This window comes from Dermacentor albipictus, chromosome 6, assembly GCF_038994185.2.
Source record: "Dermacentor albipictus isolate Rhodes 1998 colony chromosome 6, USDA_Dalb.pri_finalv2, whole genome shotgun sequence".
Lineage (NCBI taxonomy): Eukaryota > Metazoa > Arthropoda > Arachnida > Ixodida > Ixodidae > Dermacentor > Dermacentor albipictus.
The window spans coordinates 19,227,629-19,252,406 of NC_091826.1; the positions used below are offsets into that span (position 1 = coordinate 19,227,629).

Below are 24,778 nucleotides of genomic sequence, written 5' to 3' on the forward strand. Positions count from 1 at the left end.
CTTCCCGTCGTTTTTTTTTTCTTTTTCCTTCTCGCTGTGCGCGACACCACCTAGGGACGACGCAAAGAACCTTGTAATTATAAATTGCAGTAGTCACACGTACTACTATTTGAAAACGTGTTTGGGCTTGAGAAGAAAAATACATTTTTTTAGATAAAGATTTAATTCATTTGGAAGACGAGAAACATTTGGTTTTGTAGTATACTGCTTGCAAGCAGACGACAAACGACGGAAGTAAACTTCCGGGGAGGTCACCGCTTCCTGATTGGCTGCTCTCTCCGCCCCGCTGTCACAAATTTTGCATACTGCAACTTTGTGACGTTGCAGCAACTGAACAGAACGCGCAGCGAACAAAATATCTCCGATCGCGCCCCAGCTGAACGGGATGTCGTGGACTTTTACTGCGTCTGTTCGGGTCTAGTTCTGAACTGCCTATTCGTAAAGTAAGGACTATACATTCAGAAGGAGCAAAAGACCCAGGCTAGCAGATTGCGAAAAAGCTTTCCTGTGGCCAAAACGGCCTGAATACGAGAAAATGTGCGTTTACTTTGAAACTCGCCGTGACGTCACAATGAGACGTACCGACGCTGAGGTAGAGGTGCGAAATTCGAGACACGGAAGCTTGGCCTGCATTTCCCCCGGTTATGACCAGCGTTATCCGGCGAAATAAGTGACACGAACAGACTTTTCGAAACATTCTTTATCACTCCAAAGTGATTTATTATCTGACTTTAGAGTCCCTTTAAATCCATCGATTTGATCTTTGTAAATCTCAAAAGTAGTTATAATGCGTCTTGTCAGGTATGTATGTTGAGACGGCGAGCAGTATAATAATAATAACGTGCAACTGAGCACGACAGGCGTTATATAGTCAACACTGAAGTGAAACGCTAAGTGAGTTTACACTGATAAAGTGTTTTATTCCGAAACTGTGCTTTCGGTAATTAACGTGGTGATAGGTTGGTTATAACACCAAGCTTCGATTCGAAACGTTACTGTGACGTCACTCGTTTCAAGCGTACGTTTCTTTCTTTTTTTCTCATATTTGAGCCGTGGTGGCTCAAAAAGAAAAGTTCTTGAAACTTGCGAAGTTTACTCTTCGACTACGTGTGTAAACACTGTAGTCGAACGTCACGAATGAAAAGATCAACTAGGCCCGAGGAGGTGGCGTTAAAAAATTCAAGACGTCACAGCAAACTGTTGCGCGAACTTCCCAGCTGCGTCGCGGCCCGTCCTTCGTTATTACGTATTTTATGGCTTCTATGTCAAGTATGTTAAGGCAAGAGTAGCTTTTTTTTCTTTCTTTCTTTTTTTTTCTGTTGAAGAGTAACTTACTGATACACAGCTCACGGGATCTGTCTGTAGTCTTTCTTTAAGAGGAAGCTTTAGCTCGGGTGCTCCTATCTAAATACACGTAAAAGGAGAATTCGTTTTTCTCGGCAACCACCGCACCAAATTTGACGAGGTTTGTTGCATTTAAAAGAAAAACTTCAAATCTAGTGACTGTTGGTTTCATATGTTTTATTTAGGTCGTAAATTTTTTATTAAAATTTGGCAAAAATCGAAAATTTTCAAAAAACGAAATTATCAAGTTTACAGCTCTGTAACTCGGCAACGAAAATTGATAATACATTTCCGTGAATTGCATCTAATAGTACATCTAAAGCGGACAAAATTAATATGTTACACATCACTCTCAAAAAATTTAGTAATATGGAAATATAGCTTTTGCAGAACCCTTGTAAACAACGTAACAAATTCACGTAAGATATAAAATGACGTATCGAATTTGTCCGCCTTCAATGATCTAATGGATCCCGTTTACAGAACCGAGATATCTGTTTTTTGTGCAGAGCTATGAATTTGTAAACTTCGTGCTTCTATTATTTTCAAGCTTCCAAATTTTTGAAAATCTAACAAAATTCAGGACCTAAATAGAAATTCCGCGACCAACAGTCACTAGAATTTAACTTTCTCTCTCACATGCAACAAATTTCATTAAAATCGGTCCTGGGGTTATCTCAGAAAAACGTTTTTGCGTTTTTACATGTATTTGAATAGCCCGCGTCGGAGTTGGGCCCGAGCTAAAGCTTCCTCTTAAACGTCGTGACTCGTAGATATCCGATGGCCTGCCTGATTTGATAAGCGAGAACGAATTGATGACTCCACGAACTTGGTTTCTTGATGGCTTATATTGTGTCCGGACGTCCGATAAGGCGCTGGTGCGTGCATTTGCGATGAGTGGTGAGTGACGATCTTAAGCTGGAGCTTAAGATCGTCCGCGAGCTTCGCGTCCGGCTATACTGTCCGACACGAAAGCGTTGATCGAAGCAAATCCTGTTTATCTTATCCAGCGGAAACGCGATAAAAAAAAAAACGCTGTTTTACGGCAGACAGAATCGTGCCCAGTAAGGCAGGGGGTCAGCATGCATGGTCTTGTGTCGAGCCTCCAGAGTCCTCGAGTTCCTTGTGCCCATTTTTCTGGAATTTCGGCTTTTCAATAGCGATCTGGGGCTGCTTGAGAGGTAGCCGTGCAAGTACAGGTTTTGTGGCAAGAAAAGGAAGCAAGTTTTTGTGGAGACGACTCGCTTCATCTTGCTTCGACCGGTAGCGGTATAGAGAACGATTTCCAGTATGTCTACCGTCGGGGAGACACCTGTAACTTTCAGGATGTTTGTCAGTCGCGGAAAACTTAAGGGACAGCAAGAGGAAATTTCCACTTCGGTTGCTTTCAATCAAGGGCATATACCGTGGTATCTGGTGTTAATCTCGTGGTGCATGTCACGAAGGAAGCTATGCTTTCTTTCTGCGCATATATGTGACCCTCAAATAACGGTGTCTGCTGCTCGTTTCGCTGGAGAAGAGGTTAAGGACCGCGCAACGGGGCAGCGATGGGACGAGAAGCGATAGGCGTATAGTAACGCTGATAGACAGGAAGACTGCAGCGGCGTGGATTAGAAAACGACCGGATGTAACAGATATTCTAGCAGATAAACAAGGAGTAATGCAGTTGGGCAGGCTTCGTGATATCTGCCCAACTAGGTAACCGATGGACTACACGAGCTTTACGGAATGGGTGCCAAGAGGGATAGTTCAATCATGAGTGGGCAGAGAACAAAGTGGTGTGACGAAATTAGGAAACTTGCGGGCACGACTTGGAATCACCTAGAGCTAGTCAGAAGTAGTTGCTGATTGCTGGGAGGAGCCTTCGTCATTCAGTGGACATAAAGGCTGGCTGCTGCTGCTGATGATGATGATGATGATTATGATGATGATGACGACGACGACGACGACGACGATCATATATGGTGGGTGTCCGCGACTTTGCAGAAGGCTGCTTTGAATCAAACTTCGTCCTGGGTGTGAAGGGCGCTTGCGCGACTCCCTGCAGCGCGAGGTGCGCGCTGACGTCACGTGAAGGACGAAAGTCGACGAAAGATGACGCGCGCCGTCGAGCTGGTGACCGACGAACACGTGCTACAAACGCTGCAGCCTACTACGTACCTTAATTATATGGCGCACTTGCATGCACTGTACGGCTAAAGGAACTATAAGGGAGAAACAGTGGGTGTGTTTTATTACATGGCGTCGCTTTCAGTACGATGCTCTGAAATGTTACTAAGTTGGGTACAACCTATGCACCGCTGTACAACCTATGCACCGCTGTACAACGCAAAAGATCATTTCTACAGATGCACCGCGCAGTTACGCTCGCCCACTCAGGTTACGTAACTGCGGAGGCGAGCTTCTTTCAATGCCGGCGTCTCTCGGAAACTGCGTTTTGAAGCGCAGAAGCGGCACGTGCAGGCACGTGCAGTGCGGCTTTGTGAGCCGAGCTTGTGCTGAATTATCAGCTTATCACCCGGTGTGGAATGGAATCCTTCTGGATGTCCCCAACATGACAGGTGGTATTTGCGAAAGAGTAATTTTGCGGAACCAGCGTCACTGACATCAGATGTCGTCTTATAAGCGTATGTACCCTTACAGAAATATGTTTATCCTCCGTAGAATATCTGCAATAATGACCACGTAGACCTTTTCGTCTTAGAGATTTCTTCACTTTTAGGTATGAGGGAACTGTAGGCCATCTGTAAGCCGTCGTTGATGAAAAGTGTAAGACCATATATAGTCTGCCAGCTTACAGGCCACATAGACTTTCGGTACAGCCAGCGTACGACAGGTGATTAGAGACTTACTGATTCGTGTAGTTTAAACATCCCAAAGTACCTGTGGCACCTTTAGAGACCCTGTATACTGTGAAGGTTAATTTTAACCCAATCTGACAATCTGTAACGCGCCCCTAAAGCTCGCGGCACACGAGCCAGAGATCCAATCCCGTTCCGTTCCGAAGAGCCTGACAATTTCGTAGCGATTCCCGGAATCATTCCGACTGGCCCCAAGCAGTCCCGCAACTCAGTTATGACGTATAGGACTTCTTCTTGGGCAAGTTGGTGCTTAGATTTCCTACGTATACTTTGTGGCGCAAAATACATTTCTTGAAAAGGGACAGACGAAAGGGAGACAGTGAAGCGCCAATGTCTCCCTTTCTTCTGTCCCTTTTCAAGAAATGTATTTTGCGCCACAAAGTGTATACCTAGGGAATATGGCGTATAGGACAACGCTGCGGCTGTTGCGACATTGCGTGCACGCGCGGGCGTTGTGTTTGCCCCCGTCGAACGAAGGGCGTCGCACTTGCAGAGGCGGCTTGTTTGTTTTCATTTGCGATTGTCTCCAGCCGACCCCCCCCCCTCCCCTTCCACCGAGCCCTCTCTCCCCCAACGTACTGTGCTGACATGGGACTCTGTTAGGACGGCGAGGAGGAAGCGGGTGGTGGAAGGCGGGCTTCACTGTGGCCTGTTGCCGGGGGGTCATTAGCGGGCGACCGCCGAACGAGAGCGCTGTAGCTCTCCTCCGATCCTTGACTCCGGATAGCGGTTGGCGTGGCTTTGCGCGTCGCCCTTCACCTTGAAAGGGCTAGTGTGTTCTTTCCTTTACACGCTCACTTTCCCCGCGCGACCACCCTCCCCCGACCTATCCCCGCGCACGCATTTCTTCCAATTTGTTTACCAAACACCATATGTTGCCGCAATTTGTTTATCAAACACCATATGTTGACGCGAGCGTTGCAGGCATCGAGAGTCTATTAGTGTATTTTTCTGTTGACCGAAGCTTCTAGGGTTTCCCTAAAAAAAAAAAAAATTACTGGAGGGATCTCTGGCGCAACGACCGTTAAACTACTGCGGAAATGGTGGGTAATTAGGTGTTGAAGGACTTTGGTATTGCAAAGATGTGTCTAACCTCAGTGATTGTGGTTTCATATATTCTTGTGGCGTCATTTATTATGTTTAAATCTTGTATATTAGCAGTACATTTATTTTTTGCTAAAAGCGCGAAGGCAACAGGTTTCTGCGTCCAGGTAAAACGATTGCGAATCGTTAAATTTACAATTCAGTAGTTTGTTGCAAAGGAACAATTTGCAAATTCACAAAGTATCTTGAAGAATTTTAGGGAAATGTGTACACCCATAATTCACATGCTAGTTGGAACAGCCATGCTCTTCTCTCATGTGGGCACTAGCGCCCGAGTTTCCTGTTGTGAGGTTGGTAAGAAACTAAGCCTACCTGCACCTCATCCTCCCCCCTCAGACGCACACACACCACACCCGCACTTCTTTCTTCTACGTTGTTTATCAAACGCACATCGCTGTAAGCAACCCGTGTGTACCGCGTCTCGGTGGCCCAGACGGCAACGTTGTATTGTTTGATATTTGGGGAGCACGCTGTAGTCGCCGCGACGTAAGCGACGTAGGCGACGTAACGAGAGGATTGTCTGCCAGCGTTGGAGTCAACACAGCGCGCGCTTTGACAACGGCGCGACCTGACAAGAGCTGCCGCGGCGCTGAACTGACTGGCGCTATATATAGCGAACGTTGGATCACTGCTCGCTGTTGGAACAATCGTGAGCGAAAAGAAAACAATAGTTCAAAGCATTTCGAATCGAAGCATATACGCTCCGCCCACGGCAACCCGTTGTATTTTCACGACGTTCAGGTGCCCTGTCGCGCCGGAAATGCCCGCTAGGGCGGCGCCACCTTCCCAGGTATTATAAACGTTGCAGCACGCACAGCACCAAATTGTACGTCAGCAGTGGCCCAGAATAATAGCACCACGGTTGTGATGTGTGTCCAGATTTGTGTACAAAAGGACGCTGTCAAATCTCACGGCGCCAACACGTGCGTGGACTGGAAACAAAGTATATATTGCGATGGGAGACGTGAGCTCAGTCGGGGCACGGAGCGAAAACCAAGCAGCCACTCTGCGTTCCGACTGCTCACGTGACTCGATCGCATAAAATTGATTTCGCTAAGTCACACGTCCAGCGCTAGTCCTATCGCTTCTTTCTTTCTAGCTCGTGTCTCTGTATCACGCTTTTTGTTTTAAAGATCAGTCACACAAGCTCCTCCATATGTCAGTTCTGTTAATGTTCACCGTGCTGTTGAATTCCGTCAACGTGGGCGCTTTGCGTGGGCCCTTTGAGCCAATCAGAGAGGGCCTGGCCGTCGTAGCTGTGAGCTGGCTAACGCGATTGCTGAAATAAGCAATAAAGCTAACCCGCTCGCTCGTAAAATAGTCTGCTAAACCATTTTTCGTCCTGTATGCGGGCTATAGCACTTCAACGCGAAAATGCTGGAACGTAACAAAGAGCAAGAACACAGCCACGGCGCACCTCCCTTTCTATAATCTTGGTTATAGCCTCGGTTCCTGCATGTTTACGCCTGCGTGTCTGCAATTTTCGGCGAGACTGCTTCATGTCAGGCAGTCGCCTTCGCGCTTCCATGCGCAACGCGAAGGCGCATCAATGCACGGCACTGTCTCTCTCAGACGATTGGCAGTAAAACGTGCAGCCTTTCTCTTCGCGTGCTTCCCGACTGGCGACCCTTAAGATTCATATGCCGGGAGGCTCTTCCCGCGACGTTTTACTTGCAGATTTCTGTTTCAATAAGGCAGCCCGTTTCTCTGTCCGTAAAAAGGCTGAGCTTCTGCGTGCTCGCGCCCATACACGCGCCCGTGCGTGTGTGTGTGTGTCCGTGGGCGTGTGTTTCCGGGTATCGATTGGGTGCGCCTTAGTTTGCACGCGGCTGACGAAATTCTGCGTCAAACGACTGCAAGCGTACGAAAATGTCAAGGAGCCATCACACTTTACCGACGTGCAGCGGGGTTTGTCGCTTGCATTAACAGCGATTGGTTAGTATTAGTGGGATACAAGAATTTTTACGGTCGCGTATGGGCCGTTGTCCTCGGTGACCGTCAGAGTTACTGTGTTTGCCCGTGCTCGCCGAGGGATGGAAAAATAATCGTAATAAAGGAAAGCTCCCGCGTGGCTTTAGGTGATGGCGCACCAAATCGTGCAAACCGTGGCGACGCATAATTATGTGCGCATATATCGCGAGTTCGTCTGTCGGCACGTGCCAGCGCTGCATGCTGCCTACGTGGAAATGACGATGATAGTAGTAATATAGGTAAATTTTTCGAGAATCGAGTGATCACGTAAACGACAGCGAGTCGAAACAGCATAGGTATTAGCCACAGCAATTACAAATTGTAATGGTGATAATGATAATAATTATTATGAAGACTCTATCCGACATGTAGTCCGTAGCTTCGCCGTGTCTTTTTGTTGTTGGTTTTTCGACATTGTCGCGCCATTGTTCAGATTTGCTTTGTCTTTTCGATTGCCAAATGCGTGTTGGTCACACCAGCATTTGCCAGCCATATAGTGTCATTGCCAGCAGCTCATTGGTCGTGGCCTCTGTAGATGGTGGTACCGGTCGGGGCGGCGTTCATGAGTATAGAGTGGAGGCTATGTAACTCACGTAACTATCTGCGGTATAATATATGTGTACGTGTGTAATATCAAAGAGCTGGTTAAATAATAACTACGAAGTTCCGTCTAAATAAAAACAATACTAAAAATTATTCGAGGCTTCTTCAGGATGCCCCCAACCTTGTCAAGCTGCAAAATAAGCAGCTTTTAGTACTTGCTCCAGCGTTCATTTTTTGTAATTGAGTGAATGCAAAATAAAGATTGATTGATTGATTGATTGATTGATTGATTGATTGATTGATTGATTGATTGATTGATTGATTGATTGATTGATTGATTGATTGATCATCATACAGTTCGTTTCATCCGAATAGCAGGCGTCACTTCAGTTCAAAGCTTGGCGCTCGATAGCGGGACACCCTGCTGTCTACTTACAAGGAGTATTAGGTTGGCATACGTTCTGACATTGTATCGAGAGGGTGGACAGGTTGGATGGAACTACACAGGTTAGCGACTATGTTAGCGATCAGCGTAATAGTTAACGCGCGTTCCGCACTATACCGCCGACCCCTGTTATTTTTGGGTAAAGACCATTTAGCGCCAAAGCCATTCTCTGGAAAACTTGTGTTGGCTGTCTATGAAAGCCTCCCGCGTTATTTTTGTTGTTGTTGTTGTTGTTGTTGTTGATTCATTCATCGGTGACTCGCCGCGGTGACTATGGCGTTCTGCTGCTGAGCACGAGGTCGCGGATTCGACTCCCAGCCGCGGCGGCCTCATTTAAACGGGGGCGCAATGCAAAAAAAAATGATAATAAATAAACGCTCGTATACTTAGATTTAGATGCGCGTTAAAGAACTCCAGCTGCTCGAAATCAATCCATAGGCCTCGCCCCCCCCCGCCCCCCCCCCCCACCCTCACTGCCCCACACTACGGCGGCTGTCGTGCCCTTACAGGAATACATAGGCTTATTCCATTCAGCCAAGTTTCTATGCGCCATCTGCGCCTAGACCCCCGAGGTGCAGCCGTGCTTGATTGAACGGGATGCAGGGCAGGGTGCCGCGAGAGAGAGAAGGGGATTCTTGTTGATGGGAAGGAAAAGGTTGGGGTAAAGTGCAGCGCAGTAACTGTCTCTCAGCAGAGGACACCTCAACCGCGCTGCACAGGGGGGTAGGGAATGAAAGTAGGGGGAGGGAAAGTGCACCAGAAACAGCCGCGGAAATGCGATGGAGCTAAAGGCGGTGGGCGAGGCCGACAGCCTCGGCGAATGTCAGGAGCGCACGTAGTAGTGTCCTGTGTCGTGAAGGGCAGCCCGAGGGGTGCAGGAGTTCAGTCACGGTGTCGCACGGCAGGCCGCGCCCACGGTAAACATGGGAGGGTACCGCGAGTGGTGCTGTGCACCCTTCAGCCTTGCAGCGAGTGGGTGCAGCCCGGCACACAATAACTGGCGCCACCTGTACCTTTTCGTTTGTGGTGCTGTGCACCTTTTTCTGAATCGAATAGACCTCATGTAATCCAATTGTATCTCAGCAGACCTTACATTGGAGGCAATATAAAATCGATACAAACACAACATAGTCTCGGTTGTTTGTGTAACGGTGTTTGTGTTCCTTTGGGACGTTGCGCTGAATGGAGTCACTGGAATTAATCGTTGATCGATGCTGCGACGACCGACTCTTTGTCGGGACAGCCGCTATGGAATAAGTCCGCGATTGCCTGGCTTTTTTTTCTGCGTTTATTTTATTATTCATGATTGCCCCCGTGCGTGACTGATGTCTGTCCATTCGCCGCTCCGATAATGGGCGGGTCGGTGAGCGTGTGTAGCTGACGAGTGCTGTAGAACATGCAGCTGTAATGAACGGTCGCGACAGGAGTTTGGGGGAGTGTCGGGTCGCGGCGTGTTTCTGTTTGCGGCCAAAAGGCTGTAGACGGCGCCCCATTAAATAATCACGTGCTCGCTCCGACCCGCCGACAGCATTGCGATTGTGTGACGGCTCTCCTCGACTCCGTAATTTCTCTGTCACTAGAAAAAAAAAAAGAAGGCCGTATCACGAATGGTTTTTTTTTCGAGGAACGTGGCCCTGAATGGCGCGCGACTTCCCTCCCTGGCTGACGTCTTAAAGCGATCTCTGGCACGTATAAGGCAGCGTGTTTTCCACACCGAAATCTCCTTGCAACAGTGGGACGGGCGATGACTCGGCGAAAATGGCGCTCGATTAAGGACGGAGTCGCCCGGAAAAGGGAGGCGAAAGAAATCGCTCGTTAACCGCGCTCTCTCTGTATGGTCACCAGCGTTTCGCCTGAATCGCGCGCTTTTGCATCAACAGGGCGACTTAGTTTCTTTTTTCTATGCCGGCCGGCCAGCCAGTGCGTTTTCACGTCGACGCAATTATGGTCAGCGTAGACGGAGACATGCTCCCGAGCCAGTGAAAGCGAGAGACACACAACAGACCCTCATGCCTGGAAACTCGCACGATAATTTATTCTTGCGTCGTGCTTGGCACGTTCAATTTCACCTATCCGGTCCTAGGCGGCGGCACAGTTAGATTTGGCCTGGTGAGGCCTAACGTGGCGGCTAGGAGTTATGGGGGCAGGTTATATATGCTGGTCCATTAACTCTTTCGGGGGACGGCTTTCGGATAAGAAAATAAGGAAATTATAAAAGTGGTGCAACAAACATTCGCTTCAGTGTGGTGCATCCGTTGTCGCCGGATCACAGGGAAACTGCTGCTGTGGTTGTGAACTCTTTAAAGTGCTCCGCAATGCCCGCAGCCGTTTAGCTAGTTCCCGCCTTGTATTTTTGGAGTCGACCTGGCATCGCGCTTTCACGTCAAAGTTGGGTTCAGGTCGACAGTACACTGCAGCTACAAGCTGCGGCGCAGGATTGCTGCATCTCGATTCGCCATATAAAGGGGGGGGAAAACTAAGAAAAAAAATCGTGATGTGAGGATGGCAAGAAATAGCTGCAGTGGGAGCTTGTATATGTTACCGTTCTCGTGGTTTCTCTGGGTTTTTCATTTCGCCCCCGCCGAAATGCGGCTGCCACCACGATAGGGATAGAACCCGCCACCTCGAGCAATACCATAGCCGCAAAGCTGCTGCGGCGGGCACAAAAGTAGATTTTACCTGTGACCGCTTCCATAGTGTCGCCTAGACTCTACAGTGCGCTATAATGCTGATCTGCTTCTTCACGCCCTGCGTAAGTTGTCCGCTTGACAAATTCGCATGGTGTTTATTTTACAGATATATCAGAAACGTGCCGTACCGTATCTTGAACTTAAGTTCAACCAGTCTTCCCGCAACCACTGTCGTGTTTACGGTGGTGGCGTTTCCCTGGCTTCTCACCTCCCTTCCCTGTATGGGGATGCAAGCAAAGAGTGGCAAGGATGTTATTCATTCGTTTCGCGTCTGCATTCTACCCATTCTCTACCTCATCTCCCCCGCCTCTCTACCATTCTATCTAGCTTCCCTCTTGCACGCTAGTAAAAAGGTATGCGCTGCAGTTTATAAAATGTTTTTGAGGGGCGTCACGGATAATTATAGCTGTCAAGAGGTTAGTGTGGCAACAACCAGGGAGCTCCAGAGGGCATTGTGCACATTCTATTGGAAGGTTGGCGGAAGAAAAGTAGGGGAACGACAAAAAACGGAGACTTACAAAAGCAAATTTCGCAATAGCGGTTCAGAAAATTTGGTTGTGGTAGTTCATAGCACATTAGGCAGCATAATAGCATGATCTTGGTTACCCAACCCACCGCCCCGTTCCAAAGAGGACGCTCGTAACATCAATCCAGCTGTACAAAGGTGCAGACGAGATTCTCGCGTCGCTTTTCCTCTATGACTCGCACACAAACTCAAAACCACCCCCTCGCGCGGTGTGCCAGACAGCAGCAACAGCTCCAGCATTGGGAAAGTCGAAGGAAGAAGCAGAGAAAGCTTCGCTTTAATATACTGAAGGGTAACACATTATCTTTAGGTTACAGTGAGTCTTTCAGCGACTTTGGTGTCGGTCGATTTCTTCTGCTTCAGGAACTTGTCTGTATAAACTCGCCAGAGGCAAGTGACCGATCATCTTGCCTCCTTTTCTCCATTGGAACCGTGCCTTTGATACATGTGTTGCTCCACGAACCTGCTGTTACAACTATTCCGTCGCGTGGTGCATTTTTACCACGTTCGACACGTGTACTGATGATTAGTGACGGATGCAGTCACCTTACAGCAAAAATCTGTCATCTGTCATGCTTGTTTCTCTTTTATTTTTCCTAACCACGTGTCGTCTGTTCTGTAAATCACGTTCTTTCCGCGAACCTGTTACAGCCATCTTGTCGTGTATTTTTTTTCTATTTTTTTTTAACCACGTGTCAACCACGGACTATAGGTGGCGCACGAGTGGATCCGTGGCGGCCGACACAGAGATTATCCGGATTGAAGCGCCCCCCGTCCACGCGCTACCGCCGCTTTTACCTGGTCGACGAAAACGAGTACGGAGGGGCATTAATCAGGTTCCCTCGACCGCGCGTTCGTGTCGCAGCAAGCCGAGTTTGTTTCACTTCGGCTGCGGAAAAAAAAAGGCAGCGATGGCTTTTACAAAGCAGCTGTCTTTATCATACATGATGAATCGCCTCCAGACCTGCGTAGAAAAGGGCCCCATGCGTAATTGAAGGCAAGGAAGTTCTGAACGCCGACTATCTGATTTGTTAACGGCCTCCGCCAAGACGTGCAGTGCTCAAGCTGTTACTATTCAAGTGCCGTTTCTACGAACGTCGCACGTTGGAGGGAGGGATTCTCAGCCGCGCTTTCCGCATGCATTGCGCCCCACGTAAATACGTAATTGACTGTCTTGAATACGATAATCCACGCACCGCGTGAATGTAAATGACAACTGTGCATATCCAGCTTAGCGGCGTGCGTGCTTTTGTTGCATGGTACGAGGGCATCACTGCATTTCGCCACCGTCGAAATGCGGCCGCAGCAGCCGTCATCGAAGAACTGATATTAATTGATTGTTTTGCTCGAACAAGGAGTGGTATGCATAGTTCAAGAACGATAGATTAGAACGTTGGAAATCTGTCATGAAGCTAGCGCGATATTTTAAAACGTAAGACCGGTAATTTACTTTAATACGTAGTACCAGGGACGTACACAACGTCTGCACGTTAGTATATAGCATCGACCGTTTTTTTTTTCTTCAAATTAACGCACCCTAAGTTTTCAGCGGGTACTCGAAAAGCGCGCACAGGTGTCTAACGGGTCTACAAATAATCAACTCTTGCTGTAGCATCCCAATAGCCTTGCAGTATAACGTCGTTGGGTATCAGTGCGAGCTCGTTAGCTTGTGTCTTATCGTGCTGAGTTGAACGTCCGGTTCACGTAAACTATAGTCACAAAGTCGTAAAATTTTAATCTTTATGTTTTCGTCATCGATGTCGGCGATTAGCGTTTTGCTTACTCATGCCACTCCACAAGATGCCTTCGCCGACGAAGCGCGCGCTGCAATAATTGATTAACGGTGACACAGGGTTGCCCATCCGAAGCTTCATCACGCGCTTTTTAGAAATGCGTCCGTCGTAAAGGAACGAATACCTTTTTCATCCTTCGCCGCTCGATTGGTGCACTGATGCACCCTGCATATCCTGTTGTTTTTAAATTTATCTGCGGCGTAGATACAGACGGTCAACGCATCAGGAGCGGGAACGGAGCTGTACGGAGACACTATGTGGATAATCCTTGAATCATTTCTTTCACTCGCCGCTCCGTGGCGCCACAGTCTGTGTGCATTGCGAACCTGTTACAACCGTCCCGTCGCGCATTTCTTTAATTTCATTTTTTCTTCACGTTTGACATGTACTATTCATTCGTCTCGAGTGCAAGCTCCTTACAGCAATAAGGTGTCTTGACAGTGGATAAGCGCATAGGGGGGGGGGGGGGATGTTATGTACGTATTTAAGCACAACGCCTTACCGTTTCATGTATTCCCTAACGAAGGCCGCACCCCGGCGGAAACATAGGAAATAAAGCATCGTTCTTATTTGTTTTTTGTTTTTTTCGTACGTGCGTCCTCAACCTACAAGTGCCTGTCTAACTATCGGATCCCGGCAGACCCTCACTTTATATATATATATATATATATATATATATATATATATATATATATATATATATATATATATATATAACCTATTGTGTGCATGTTACTCTGTGGTCCGCAGCCGTGTAACTTCAAGGATTGCAGCCTACAGCCCCCTGCCCCCTTTTCTCCTACTGTATTTCCCGTTGTATTCAGACAGCTATAGCCTTGTCCTATTTGGCAGTAGCGTAAAGGGTACGAAACGCTTCAAAAATAGTTGTTGCACCGCGCAAAAGTGTGTAAGCTCGGGCGTCAAAAGTGTGCTGGGCGCTTGTATCTCGGAAAAGCAAAATTTCTGTTCGGTTCGGGCACGCAGAGTGTAGTAGATCAAATGGTTCGAACTCGCATGTTACTGCAGACCTGAAGTCTGAACCGCAGCCTGTGCTGTCAAGCCTTGCGCTGATTCGGCTTTTTTCGTAGATCGTGCGTTTCGTAAGCTTTTAGAATTTGATCGTCGGAAGCCAATATAGACACATTAGCAGATTTGTGTCAGTGGTTCACTGCAATGCTCTTCTCGTTTTGGGCGTTGATCCTTCGTTTGTGTGCAACAAAGTAACAACAAAAAATCGTCGTTGAAGACGCTATGTAAAACTTAACGCTCAGTTTATTCTCGAGAAGGCTTTTGTCTGTGCCTTACAAGTCATGAAAAACCTTCGAACTTCAGTTTATTTTTTTCGCAGTCCACACACAAAAGCTACGATCGCTGCAACCGAAGCCATCACTTTGCAAAGAAGCGCATTTCAAAAATTGCTGTTTCGTCATACGTTCGCCTGTCGTTACGAAACTAGCTCACCCCGGCACAATTGACTCAACAGAGACGTTTAAAGGACGCGCAGACGGACGAAGCGCGACTATCGACTATTCCTTGTGACGTAAACATTCCGCGAGGGACTGGATCGAGCATTAAAGAAAGAAAGGAAATAAATGAGCAAGACCAGCGTGCATTGAAGTTGATTTATGTCCTATTGCAGGCGTTCCGGGAATGGCGGCAAATGCCAAGAAAACATACAAAACAGTCGGAGCACTGAGGTCATCGTCTGATTCATCGCTTGGTGTCAGGGGGAAACGGTTGTTTGTTGCGCATAACTTCTGTACGCGTCGTTCCCAAAGGGACACTAGATATTAAAAAGAAAAATAATACGTTGAGCTGTGTTAGTAAATTATCCTTCTGCAATGCCGGATAAGCCACTTTTCCCGTGACAGGAGGCTTGATGGGCCAGAAAAAATGTAGGAAAGAAAAATGGCTGTGGCTTAGCTAAGGTTAAGCCCAGGATGCGAAGCATACTAGCCTTCATTTTAACGCGATAGCGTTAAGGAGCTCGTGTCGCAGAAAAGCCGGTGTCGTCGGCGTCGGCTCAGGCGTGCGGCGCTTGCTCAGGCGCACATTTCGTTGTCGCGCCGAACGCTGCGTTGCTCAACGCTCACCGCGTCCGATGCGGGGCGCGTAGTCGCTGCACCGTAGCAAAGCCACCTAGAAACAGTCTCTGTAGCACGCCGCAAGCTTCGCTTCTCATTCCAACGAGCAGCTGTCTCCATGAGGCATCTCACCTCCTGAGTGTCTAGCAGAGGCGAGCGCAGCCGCTTATATACCGCCGCGACGCCGCGAGCGACGGCGCGAGTTGGAGCCCCGTTTCTCCTCTGTCGTGACGTCACGGTGTCACGTGGTCAGCCTTGAAGGCGACGGCGCGAGTTGGAGCCCCGTTTCTCCTCTGTCGTGACGTCACGGTGTCACGTGGTATTGAAGGCGACACCGCCGCGCCTGAGGAGCTGGGTTGAGCTCTAGTAATATGCTTCGCATAAAACTAAATACAAGTGGCGACGACGGCGTGAAGTTCCCGCATCGGCGTGCGGTGGCGTCGTGGACTCTGATGGCGTCTGCTTAGGCCTAGTTCAATTTTCATCGGTAAATGTGATCACATTGTGTTCGAATTAAATGACCCAAAGACTGAACTTCGCAACTTTCGAGAGCTTTTATTGCGCCACAGACGGCTCAAATGAGAGGAAATAATGCTTTGAAATGACTGACGTCGCGCTGGCGTATCGGGATGCTTGGGTTTCGGCGCGAAAGTTAAGGAAGGGGAGTTTGGCCTCGATTTCTCTCTTCTTGCGTTCAACCTCTTACCGCGCAATTAATGAAAGTAAAGCTCTAAACCAATACTCTATCAGGCTGAAGGGATTTGGAGTTTACCTTTTCAAGGGACACTAAGCGAAACAATAAGTCAGTTTAGTCTTATGAAGCATTGCTTCAGAACCCTGCAGGCAGTCATTTCAAAATAATAGTGTTATTATTAGATGAGAAAATAAAGGTCCAAGTATCAGTATTTGAATTTCGCGCCTAAACCCCAGCGCTGGTACGTCAGCGTGACGTCAGGGATTCCGAACTATGTTTTCGCATTTCGGCCGCGTTGGCTAAGTCAAAGTTCCCGATACTTGTCATGTTTAATATTTGGTTCCTTTAGAACACAATGTAGTCAATCTGTACCGCTATATATATTTAGTAGGCCCTAGAAAATGCCATAAAAATCCATGACGTCACAGCCACCAGGGGCGAGAACTTAAGTAGGCGTCGCCACCCGTATTTCGTTCTTGCGCTTTTTCTGGCTTACCAAACGTCTTATCCTTGTAAGAGTGGTGTTTTTGGTGTTGTAGAAAGGTAATTTACTGATGCAGAAGAAATCATTTTTCACTTTAGTGTCCCTGTAGCTTCGGTGGCTCTCTCTCTCTCTCTCTCTCTCGCTCTCACGGCTTCTAAACAGTGGTCGAACAAGGCATACCTTAGACAGGAGCCAACGTTTCGACCAGTCGACTTGTTTTCGTCAGGGCAGGGATTGCTTTCTTTGGCAGCAGCGTCTATATATCCTCTCCGGTCGCATTGTAGGCATGTGTGAGCCCAACTCGTTTCAATGTAGTTTCAAGTGTATACCTGCACGAGACCCTGCAGCGCGAGGTCTGTAAGGATTGCCACACCGTCCGGCGAGCCTCGCGCACGCTATAGTATGTCTACCGGTGGTGTCGCCACGCTGTTCCTCTATTCCCGCGCACATGACGTCACTACCTGCGTGCGTGTGGGGCTCCCCTTTTGAAACTTGACACAGCGTGTCAACCGCCCCCTGCAACACGGTGCCTCTATGACGCTTTCGCAGTTGCTGCATGCTTATTTAAGAAGCTTGCGACACCGCGTTGCACGCGCTATACACGCAGCGGCACGCACGCCCTCCGTATACGTGCCATGGACGCGCACGCTCGTTCAATGGCTTCTATCGGGGGCGGCGGCGAATGCATGCGCGCATATTATACCTGTCAGACGTCGTGGCCGGTCGGTAACTGGAGCAACGCGCGCTGCTGTTGATGTTTTCCGTTCCTTCTCCTTTTTTTTGCGTCTGCCGCGGTGACGTTCGTCATATATAGCTTGCGTCCTGTTTTGCTTGGTGTATATGCGTGTCTCGCGAGCCCCGCGTTTGTGTGCTAGCCGCCGCGTCCTTCGGCACACGGTGTCGTTTTCGGCGCGGGGAAACCAAAACAGCTCGGCTACCTTGGTTGTGTTTGCGATTGCGGTAGTGCGGCTGTGTGCGCTTTGTGTTGTCTGCCGCCCCACTCTGCTGAGCGCGAGCATTATACCGTGTGTGGAACGCTGTCTGGCATGGCTGTACCGCTACCGTTCTGACACCACGGGAAGGAAGGCATACCCGAATCGAATTATAGGTCTCGCGTGCGCGTACTAATAAATGTTTCATGCATAACTGGTTAATAACGTTTGGAGAATATGAGCAACCACTATAAATAATAGCCAGCTAGCTTCTTAATTATTTATATTTGGGGAAAATAACTTAGCAAGCACTGTGATCGGGCTAGATAGCATGAATCCCACTTCTTTCTTTGTTCCGTCCTTTGTCCCTTTCGCTCTATCCAAAGTTATGAACATTATAGGACGTGTTATAAGCGAAGAGAATATGGGGAACTGAGGGACTCGAGTTTGTGTTATAATTACAACCACGGAAAGCCAGAGAAAGTTGAAGGGGAAAAAAAGGACATTGGGCGAATTAACCGTTTTATATAGCTTCAAGTGAAATGTTCTGATTGCAGCATCACCCAGCTGCTCCAAAGGGCGAACAAAAGCGAAACAACTTTCGTGTGCGCCAACTGCGGCAGTGTGCGGTTGGAGGCCAGGCGCGTGAACCGCTGTGCGGTCGCGAAGCTTCGAAGCTTAGCAGGTTCTGCGCGTTCTGCTGCCGATTGCAACTATGTGGACACTCCAGGCGCATTTCTGTCGTCGTCGTCGCCATCGCTACCCGCCGCGGTTGCTTAGTCAAAGGGCCCCTCACCAAGTCCGGCCATTTTGAGCTGACAAGCGCAGAGCGTACAATGCACGCCAACGATCTCGTCTGCAAGGAATTACATCGCTTCGCGCCGCGGAAAGGCCCGGAATTTCAATCCGGACGCCGCTTCCCTCTTCACTCGCGGCGAATCTGCCTGGAGAGGGACGGTGACGTAGTCGGGCTCCTGCGCCTACGTAATCGTGTCCGCAGTGTGACGTAGCTCGTGGTGACACGTGACTTCGAGAATAATTCAAGGCAGCATCTATTATTTGTGTGATCTGTTGCTTGAATTGACGAATTTTGATTTAGAGAGATAATAAAACACGCAAACGGACTGTCTGCGTGTTTTTTTTTTGCTTTACGTCGCACTGAAGCAAGAGCGATGTACTCCCGTTTCGTCTGCTTGTTCCCATGGCCGTTCAGTCATGTGCGCAGGTATCGAAACTATGCCATTTTTTGCCGTGTTCCACCGCGTGATCATGGTCTGCGATCCATGATCACAGCGCGCATGTGCACATCCATGTGCACAGCGCGCAAAAGCCAGCGGATAAACCAGCGGAAGTGCGCACAGCCGAAAAAAAAAAAAAGAAGCGAGGAGAAAAAAAAAAGTGAAGGCGGGGCCCGTGACGTATCTGTCACGCGATCCTCGAGGTCCGGCATGGGAGAACGCAGGGAAGGAATTTCGCTTGCGAAGGTTAGATGGGGCAAGTGGAGTCTCGCTATGCAGTGAAGCCAGCCTGCTGAAATCATGGGTTCGCGGCACTGAAATAGTTCTATCTCGGCTGTTAATGAGGCAATTTGAAAATTTGAGGCAGAACGCTCCCTAGAGGACACGGAACAACTTCCAGCGTATAACCAAAATTTGCTATCGGGTCTAGTGAGGGGCCCTTTAAGGCTTTGGTGTTGCGCTTCTAAGCACGAGATTGCGGCGTCAAATCCCGACTGCAGATTAGAGAAACCAAATCGTTCTCTATTACAAGAACGATCGCAGCGTCGGAATTTCGACTAGAATTCCGACTAGTAATTTTTTGGGGGGAACTCAGTTCCCCTTTTCGGGATCTGTGTGTGAACATCAAAAGGTTCATTATACGACTGGAACAATCGGCGCTTGCCGCCGCTGTTCCGTTCTCGAGCTCGCACGTCACCGTGGAACGTTCTGTTTTTCTCGCGAACGTGCGCTTCCCCTCGTGCGGCCAGCTTCCGCGCGACTGCTGCTGGTGTCGAATTCGACGCGGGCGCGCGGGCGTGCGTCCCGTGCCCAATAACAGCGCGTCTCCCCTCTGTCCTCGCGACCTGCCTGCTGCGTGTCACCGTCTGCCTCGGCTCGGCCTTCGCCGCATGACTCCATTGTTTCTGCAACGTCCTCCCCCCCCCCCCCCCTACCGGCTGCTGTGATTTCTGACTCGTGCGGCAGCGCGCTGTGCTGAGGCACATTTGCCTCGCGATCCGTACGCACGTGGGACCGACCGCTCTATCCCGTGTGCTCGGGCACGAGCTGTGCGTACAGAGAATACTAGCGAAAGAAAACTGGCGCTTAGTAATAACAGCGCCTGCTCTTATGTGATGAGCGATGTAAGCCCGCTTCTAGGCGGGGAATGTGCTCTGGCGCGCGGAGTTGTAGGCGGCAGTGCGCGACAGAAATACCAGAGGCAATGTGCGTTGCAATGAAAAGCATGTTCCTTTTTGGCAAATTTTACTTCACCGATGCACCGGCTCGTGAAGCTTCCTGTCTGAAGCCCGCTGCGCGTCATATGTGCCTCCGAGATTTGAGTCACTGGCTTGTGTCGTCTCGTGCGAAGCCTCTTGTGAGACGTACGTGTTTCCATTTGCCTCGTGTCAGCTGTCTAAAACATTTTGTGTGTCGTATATCTAATTAAACGAGGAAAAAAAATGTGTAGAAAGAGGCTAATGTGTGCACTGAGATCTCTGAGGCGACGTCCGTTGTTCTCCAAGTGCGTGCTAGGTGGCGCCGCAATATTGCGCCGCAACCAACACGTATACTTAGTAGTAGTATCTTCGCCTTGCGGTAACGCAAGTTCAAGTTGCACCTAAACGGCGATTCATCAGAAAGAAAAAAAAACGTACATCAATGACACCGTGTGAAAGAAAGAGGCTATCGCTTTCAGTTCCTTCGTTTATATTGAGGGACCGAGTAAACCATGGCCAGTCCTGATACCTGCACACGTGGTGTGTCCTCTAAATGGTTTGAACCCTTCAAATCCCAAGCACCATTCCCCGTGAAGGAAAATTAAAGAAACTAGTTCACCCTTATTTCTGGCGGTACAGTTGTGCGCGGAAACAAGTTTCATGTAAATAAATTGTTGTAATAATTAGTACACAGTGATTTCTGAAGTGTGCCCACAGAGGAGAACTTTGTTCAGCACACGAGAAAGCTATTCAGCGTAGAAAGCCACTGTTGTCCTTGCGTTAGCTTTCCGACACTTAGATCAATTTGGCAGTGTCAGATTGAGCGTATCAGAAATAATACCTTGAGCCATGTGGGGTTGATGTGGGCGTGTAACGCGGTCCGATCCTGAAGGCTGCGCAAACGTCACACCACTCGCACGCTTCGTAGCAATAATCAGGAAGCTCACTAGTGTGTGTGCCCCAGCAGTATATCTGAGCACGAGCAGCAAAAACAGCGCTAAACAGGGCGAAGAGAGGGACACATACCACAGCCCTGTGTCCCTCTCTTCGTCCTGTTGTTTAGAGCCGTTTACTATTCGTAATCATGAACCAACCAGCCCAAATGCATACTGCAGTTCACATTCATATGCAGTTCATATCTGCGCAGATCTTCGGGGAAGCTATCGCTTCACTTTGACGTGGCATCCACGGATGGTTTCCGCGTTTTTTCTTTTTTTATTCGTTCCCGCAGCTGTGACTGGATGCACGAGTGACGCACGTCACAGTAGTAATCATATTTATATATATATATTTTTTTTTTCTCTGTCGTCCCGGTCATCCGGCTCACGTGCGTATCCGCCCACAGGAGCGAAGTTGACCTGAATGATTTCTCGGAGAAGAGGCGGAAGCGAAGAAGGGTTGGGCCGTGTGTCTCGACACCGTTTACTTCCCGCTGATAAAGGGGTTTTTCACTCGGTGAGCAACTGTACATTTCTTCATTTATTATATGTATATATTTTTTAAGACGGGCGCACTTGACTCTGTTATGAGCATCGTATGCGTCTCCGCAGACTTGTTTGTATCACCCACTTGCTTCGGTTTTCTTTTTCTTTTTTTCTCTTTCTCTAGTTATTATTACTATCCCACTGCGCTTGGTAACCACTGTAGCGGAGCACCTATGCTGTTGTACCCTTGATGACGTGTGCACTTTTCGGTCGAGCTAATTAACTACGTCCTACTCGTATAGTCGTAGCAAGGTCCTGTCCTTGGTATATATTAATGGTAGATGTACTTCGCTTCTTTCCGAAGGTCTTTCCATTTGTTATCTTTATCGGTCGTGTTTGTGGCTCCAGTCTACTTTAATATTGCGCTATATTGATGTCTTATTCTTCGGGCATCCGCTATTCGTTCACACGTCCTTCTTTGTCTTTTCATTTGTATTTTCACCCGCTGTGGTTGCTCAGTGGCTATGGTGTTAAGCTGCTGAGCACGAGGTCGCGGGATCGAATCCCGGCCACGGCGGCCGCATTTCAACGGGGGCGAAATGCGAAAACACCCGTGTACTTAGATTTAGGTGCACGTTAAAGAACCCCTGGTGGTCAAAATTTCCGGAGTCCTCCACAACGGCGTGCCTCATAATCAGAAAGTGGTTTTGGCACGTAAAACCCCATAATTTAATTTTTGTTTAATTTGTATTTTCGTGCGCTATATTCAAATGGGTAATTGCGGTCAGACACTTGTGAAGCATGACCGAGAAAATTGCGAAAGAATGTATGCAAATCGCTGTCGCGAGACGTCATTAGGATGACGTAGCAATGGATGACGTTGATGACGAGCGGTGAATTTACCGACGGGAAATCGTCAGTGTGTACGTGTTTCTATATACTAAATAATACTAAAAACTGATTCCTCCGCTGTGTGTGTTACGGCGTGGCTGTTGGCAGGCGAAGTTTCAGCGCTGGTGTCACATACCCGACGGGAGGCAGGGAAAAAAAAAAGGAGTTCGTTACCCGTGCTCGCCCAATGTATAAACCCAGCTACATAAGCAATGCGAGCCGCGTCAAGCGACGTTCTCATTCTTGGCTGCTTGGCGGCCGCGTGGGACGGCGCCCACGTGTAGCCTGTGCCGAAGTAATCTTTAATACCGCGGGCCGAACGAAACCTTCGGCGGTCGGGCCTCGCGTAAGCTTCGCATCAAAGAGCCGAAGTCATTTCCCGCGACTTCAGCCTGCGCGTAAGGGGGGGGAGCGCGAACAAAAAAAAAACGGCGCCAAGGGAGCTTCCCGCGCGTTTCTTTTTTTTTTCTTTTTTGTTCCCCTCCATCTTTTGTTCGCCTCGCCCATTTAATTTAACCCCTCCGAAATGGAACTGTCGGCGGCACGCCCGCCCACCGCGTGTGTAAAGCTCCGCGAGGATGCGCAAAATGAAAGCGCGATCTGTATCTCTGCGTGCACGCGCGGATAGGAACGAGTGGCGTTCCGAAAGCGTGGAGGAAGGAGAAGAAAAAAAAAAGATACGCCAGGAAGGGGGGTGGGGTGGAGGAAGGAGCGTGTGACGTCATTCAGCTGTGTATAGCCTCGTCTGACGCCGCCCCTCCCCCTTCTCCGGGGTGCGCCTGCGCACGTGCGCTCCTCGGATCTCGTCGATCTCGTCAGTCAGAGTCATTGCACCAGTCTGCTTCGACTGGGCGTAATAGCAGTCACGAACAGTTTTGCTTGTTTTTCTTTTTTTTTTTCATTTCCTCGTGGATTTCAGCGCCCACAATTGCACAGAAGCTACGAAAGAAAGAAACACACGGATAGAAAGCACTGCCACTCGCGACTCATTCTTTAGTTCAAAATAAGGGGAGGGCGGGGGGGGGGGGGGGGGGTGTATGGTAGAGAAATAAATAGCAAAATGTATACAGCGACTAACAACGTGTATTTCTACATGCGCAGAGCCCTGGTCCGCGTTTTTGTTTTCCCTGTGGCCTTGTCGATTGTGTGCTCGCTGAATCTTACTCGAAAATGAATCCGCACCGATTCGGCCGGCTTTCCGTTATACAACAGCTATCTGCGTCGCATAGAGCGTATATATACCACCGAACCCTGTACTACGATAACTGTGGCAGTTTGGAGACAGTGGAACACGGGCGTGTACTGAGCGCCCCGCGTACCGTACCGCAACCGGAGATTTTGACTTCAGCGCCAAATGGACGCGATTCGACGCGTCCCGCTAACACTATGCGCGTGGCATTTTATTGCGATGGAAATTATGTGGACACTCCAGACGCATTTCTGCCGTCGCCGTCGCCGTGAGGTTCTGCATAAAATCCTCGCTGCGCGCCTTACCCGACGAGTGGAGTGTGCGAGTGAAGGCGCACGAGAGTGAGCCGGCCATCGCTACTCAATCTCGCGCACGCAAGTGCGGAAAGCGGGGAGGAAGCGCGCCGCCTTCCGTCGCTCGCGAGGCTTCGGAGTGACGGTGGGGGTTCTAATACGGGCGGCCGCACGCACTTTGTCGGGCCGCTGTATCTTGAAAGCCATCTGCGACGGGTACAGAGTCCGCGCTGCGCCGTGTTTTCGTGGCGTAGTTCGCTTTGATGCGAGCGGCCGCACGGAGGTCAATTCGCTCGCTGCTGCTGCCGCGTTTCCTCACTGCGGCGTTTTACAAGTTTCCGCGGTAATCGAGTGACATTTGTTCATGTTGGCTTGTACGCGCCTGACACCATCGTTAATTTACTTATATGCCAATGTTTCAACTTTAGACAGCCGATAGAACTACCATGTTTACTTCGCATAGCTGTCCACTAATTTGCTATTGCAATCGATGCTTCGGCTTCTGGGCGAAACTGCGACTTCTTTCTGTTAGTATGTGGCTTTCCAGTGCGTGGACCCCAAAATTGCTGTTAGTATGGGGCCTTCTCATCCCACTTCGCCCTTACACGTCGTCCCAGGTCAAGTAGGTGTCCTCCTTCCCCCCTCCCCCCACCGAAAAAGATGGCTGGCTACGCCACTGGTACGAAATACTAAGATTGCAAAGGTACAAACAAGATACAATGCAATATCAACGCTTAAGAATACAACAATAGGAATTCAGCTGGTGATAAATCCTCCGCATTGCCAGGTAAAGCTTTCCACTGTTACGTAGTGCGGACGTGAAATCTGTATTTAGACATCACAGACTGAAGCGGAGACGCAAAGGACACACTGCTGAATAAAAGAGAATAAAATTATTTTCTATGAACTAAAGAGTTCTGAAGTGGCCAGGCTGGAATGGTTCCCTCCACTTTCGACGGAACTACTCAAGATAAGCGATGTTTCTTTGAAGCGAGAGTAACACTTCGAACGCTGGCTGGGCACTCGTGCTCGCATTGAGTGTAATTATCTCGTTTTAAGCACATTTCGCTGAC

At 48.9% G+C, this 24,778-nt stretch overlaps 1 protein-coding gene across 3 annotated transcripts in view; it reads left to right on the forward strand.

Annotated features, from left to right (window-relative positions):
* The window catches only part of Aps (diphosphoinositol polyphosphate phosphohydrolase 1 Aps), a 72,318-nt gene that overhangs the window by 4,896 nt on the left and 42,644 nt on the right, over positions 1–24,778 (forward strand). The window contains exon 1 of one of the 3 annotated variants that reach the window (XM_065424697.1): positions 21,226–21,363. The exons of the other annotated variants lie outside the window; for them this stretch is intronic. Coding sequence (XP_065280769.1) covers positions 21,271–21,363 — 93 coding nt within the window. The 5' untranslated portion in view covers positions 21,226–21,270. Of the gene's footprint in view, positions 1–21,225; positions 21,364–24,778 lie in introns of those variants that run through there. 3 annotated transcript variants of the gene reach the window in all.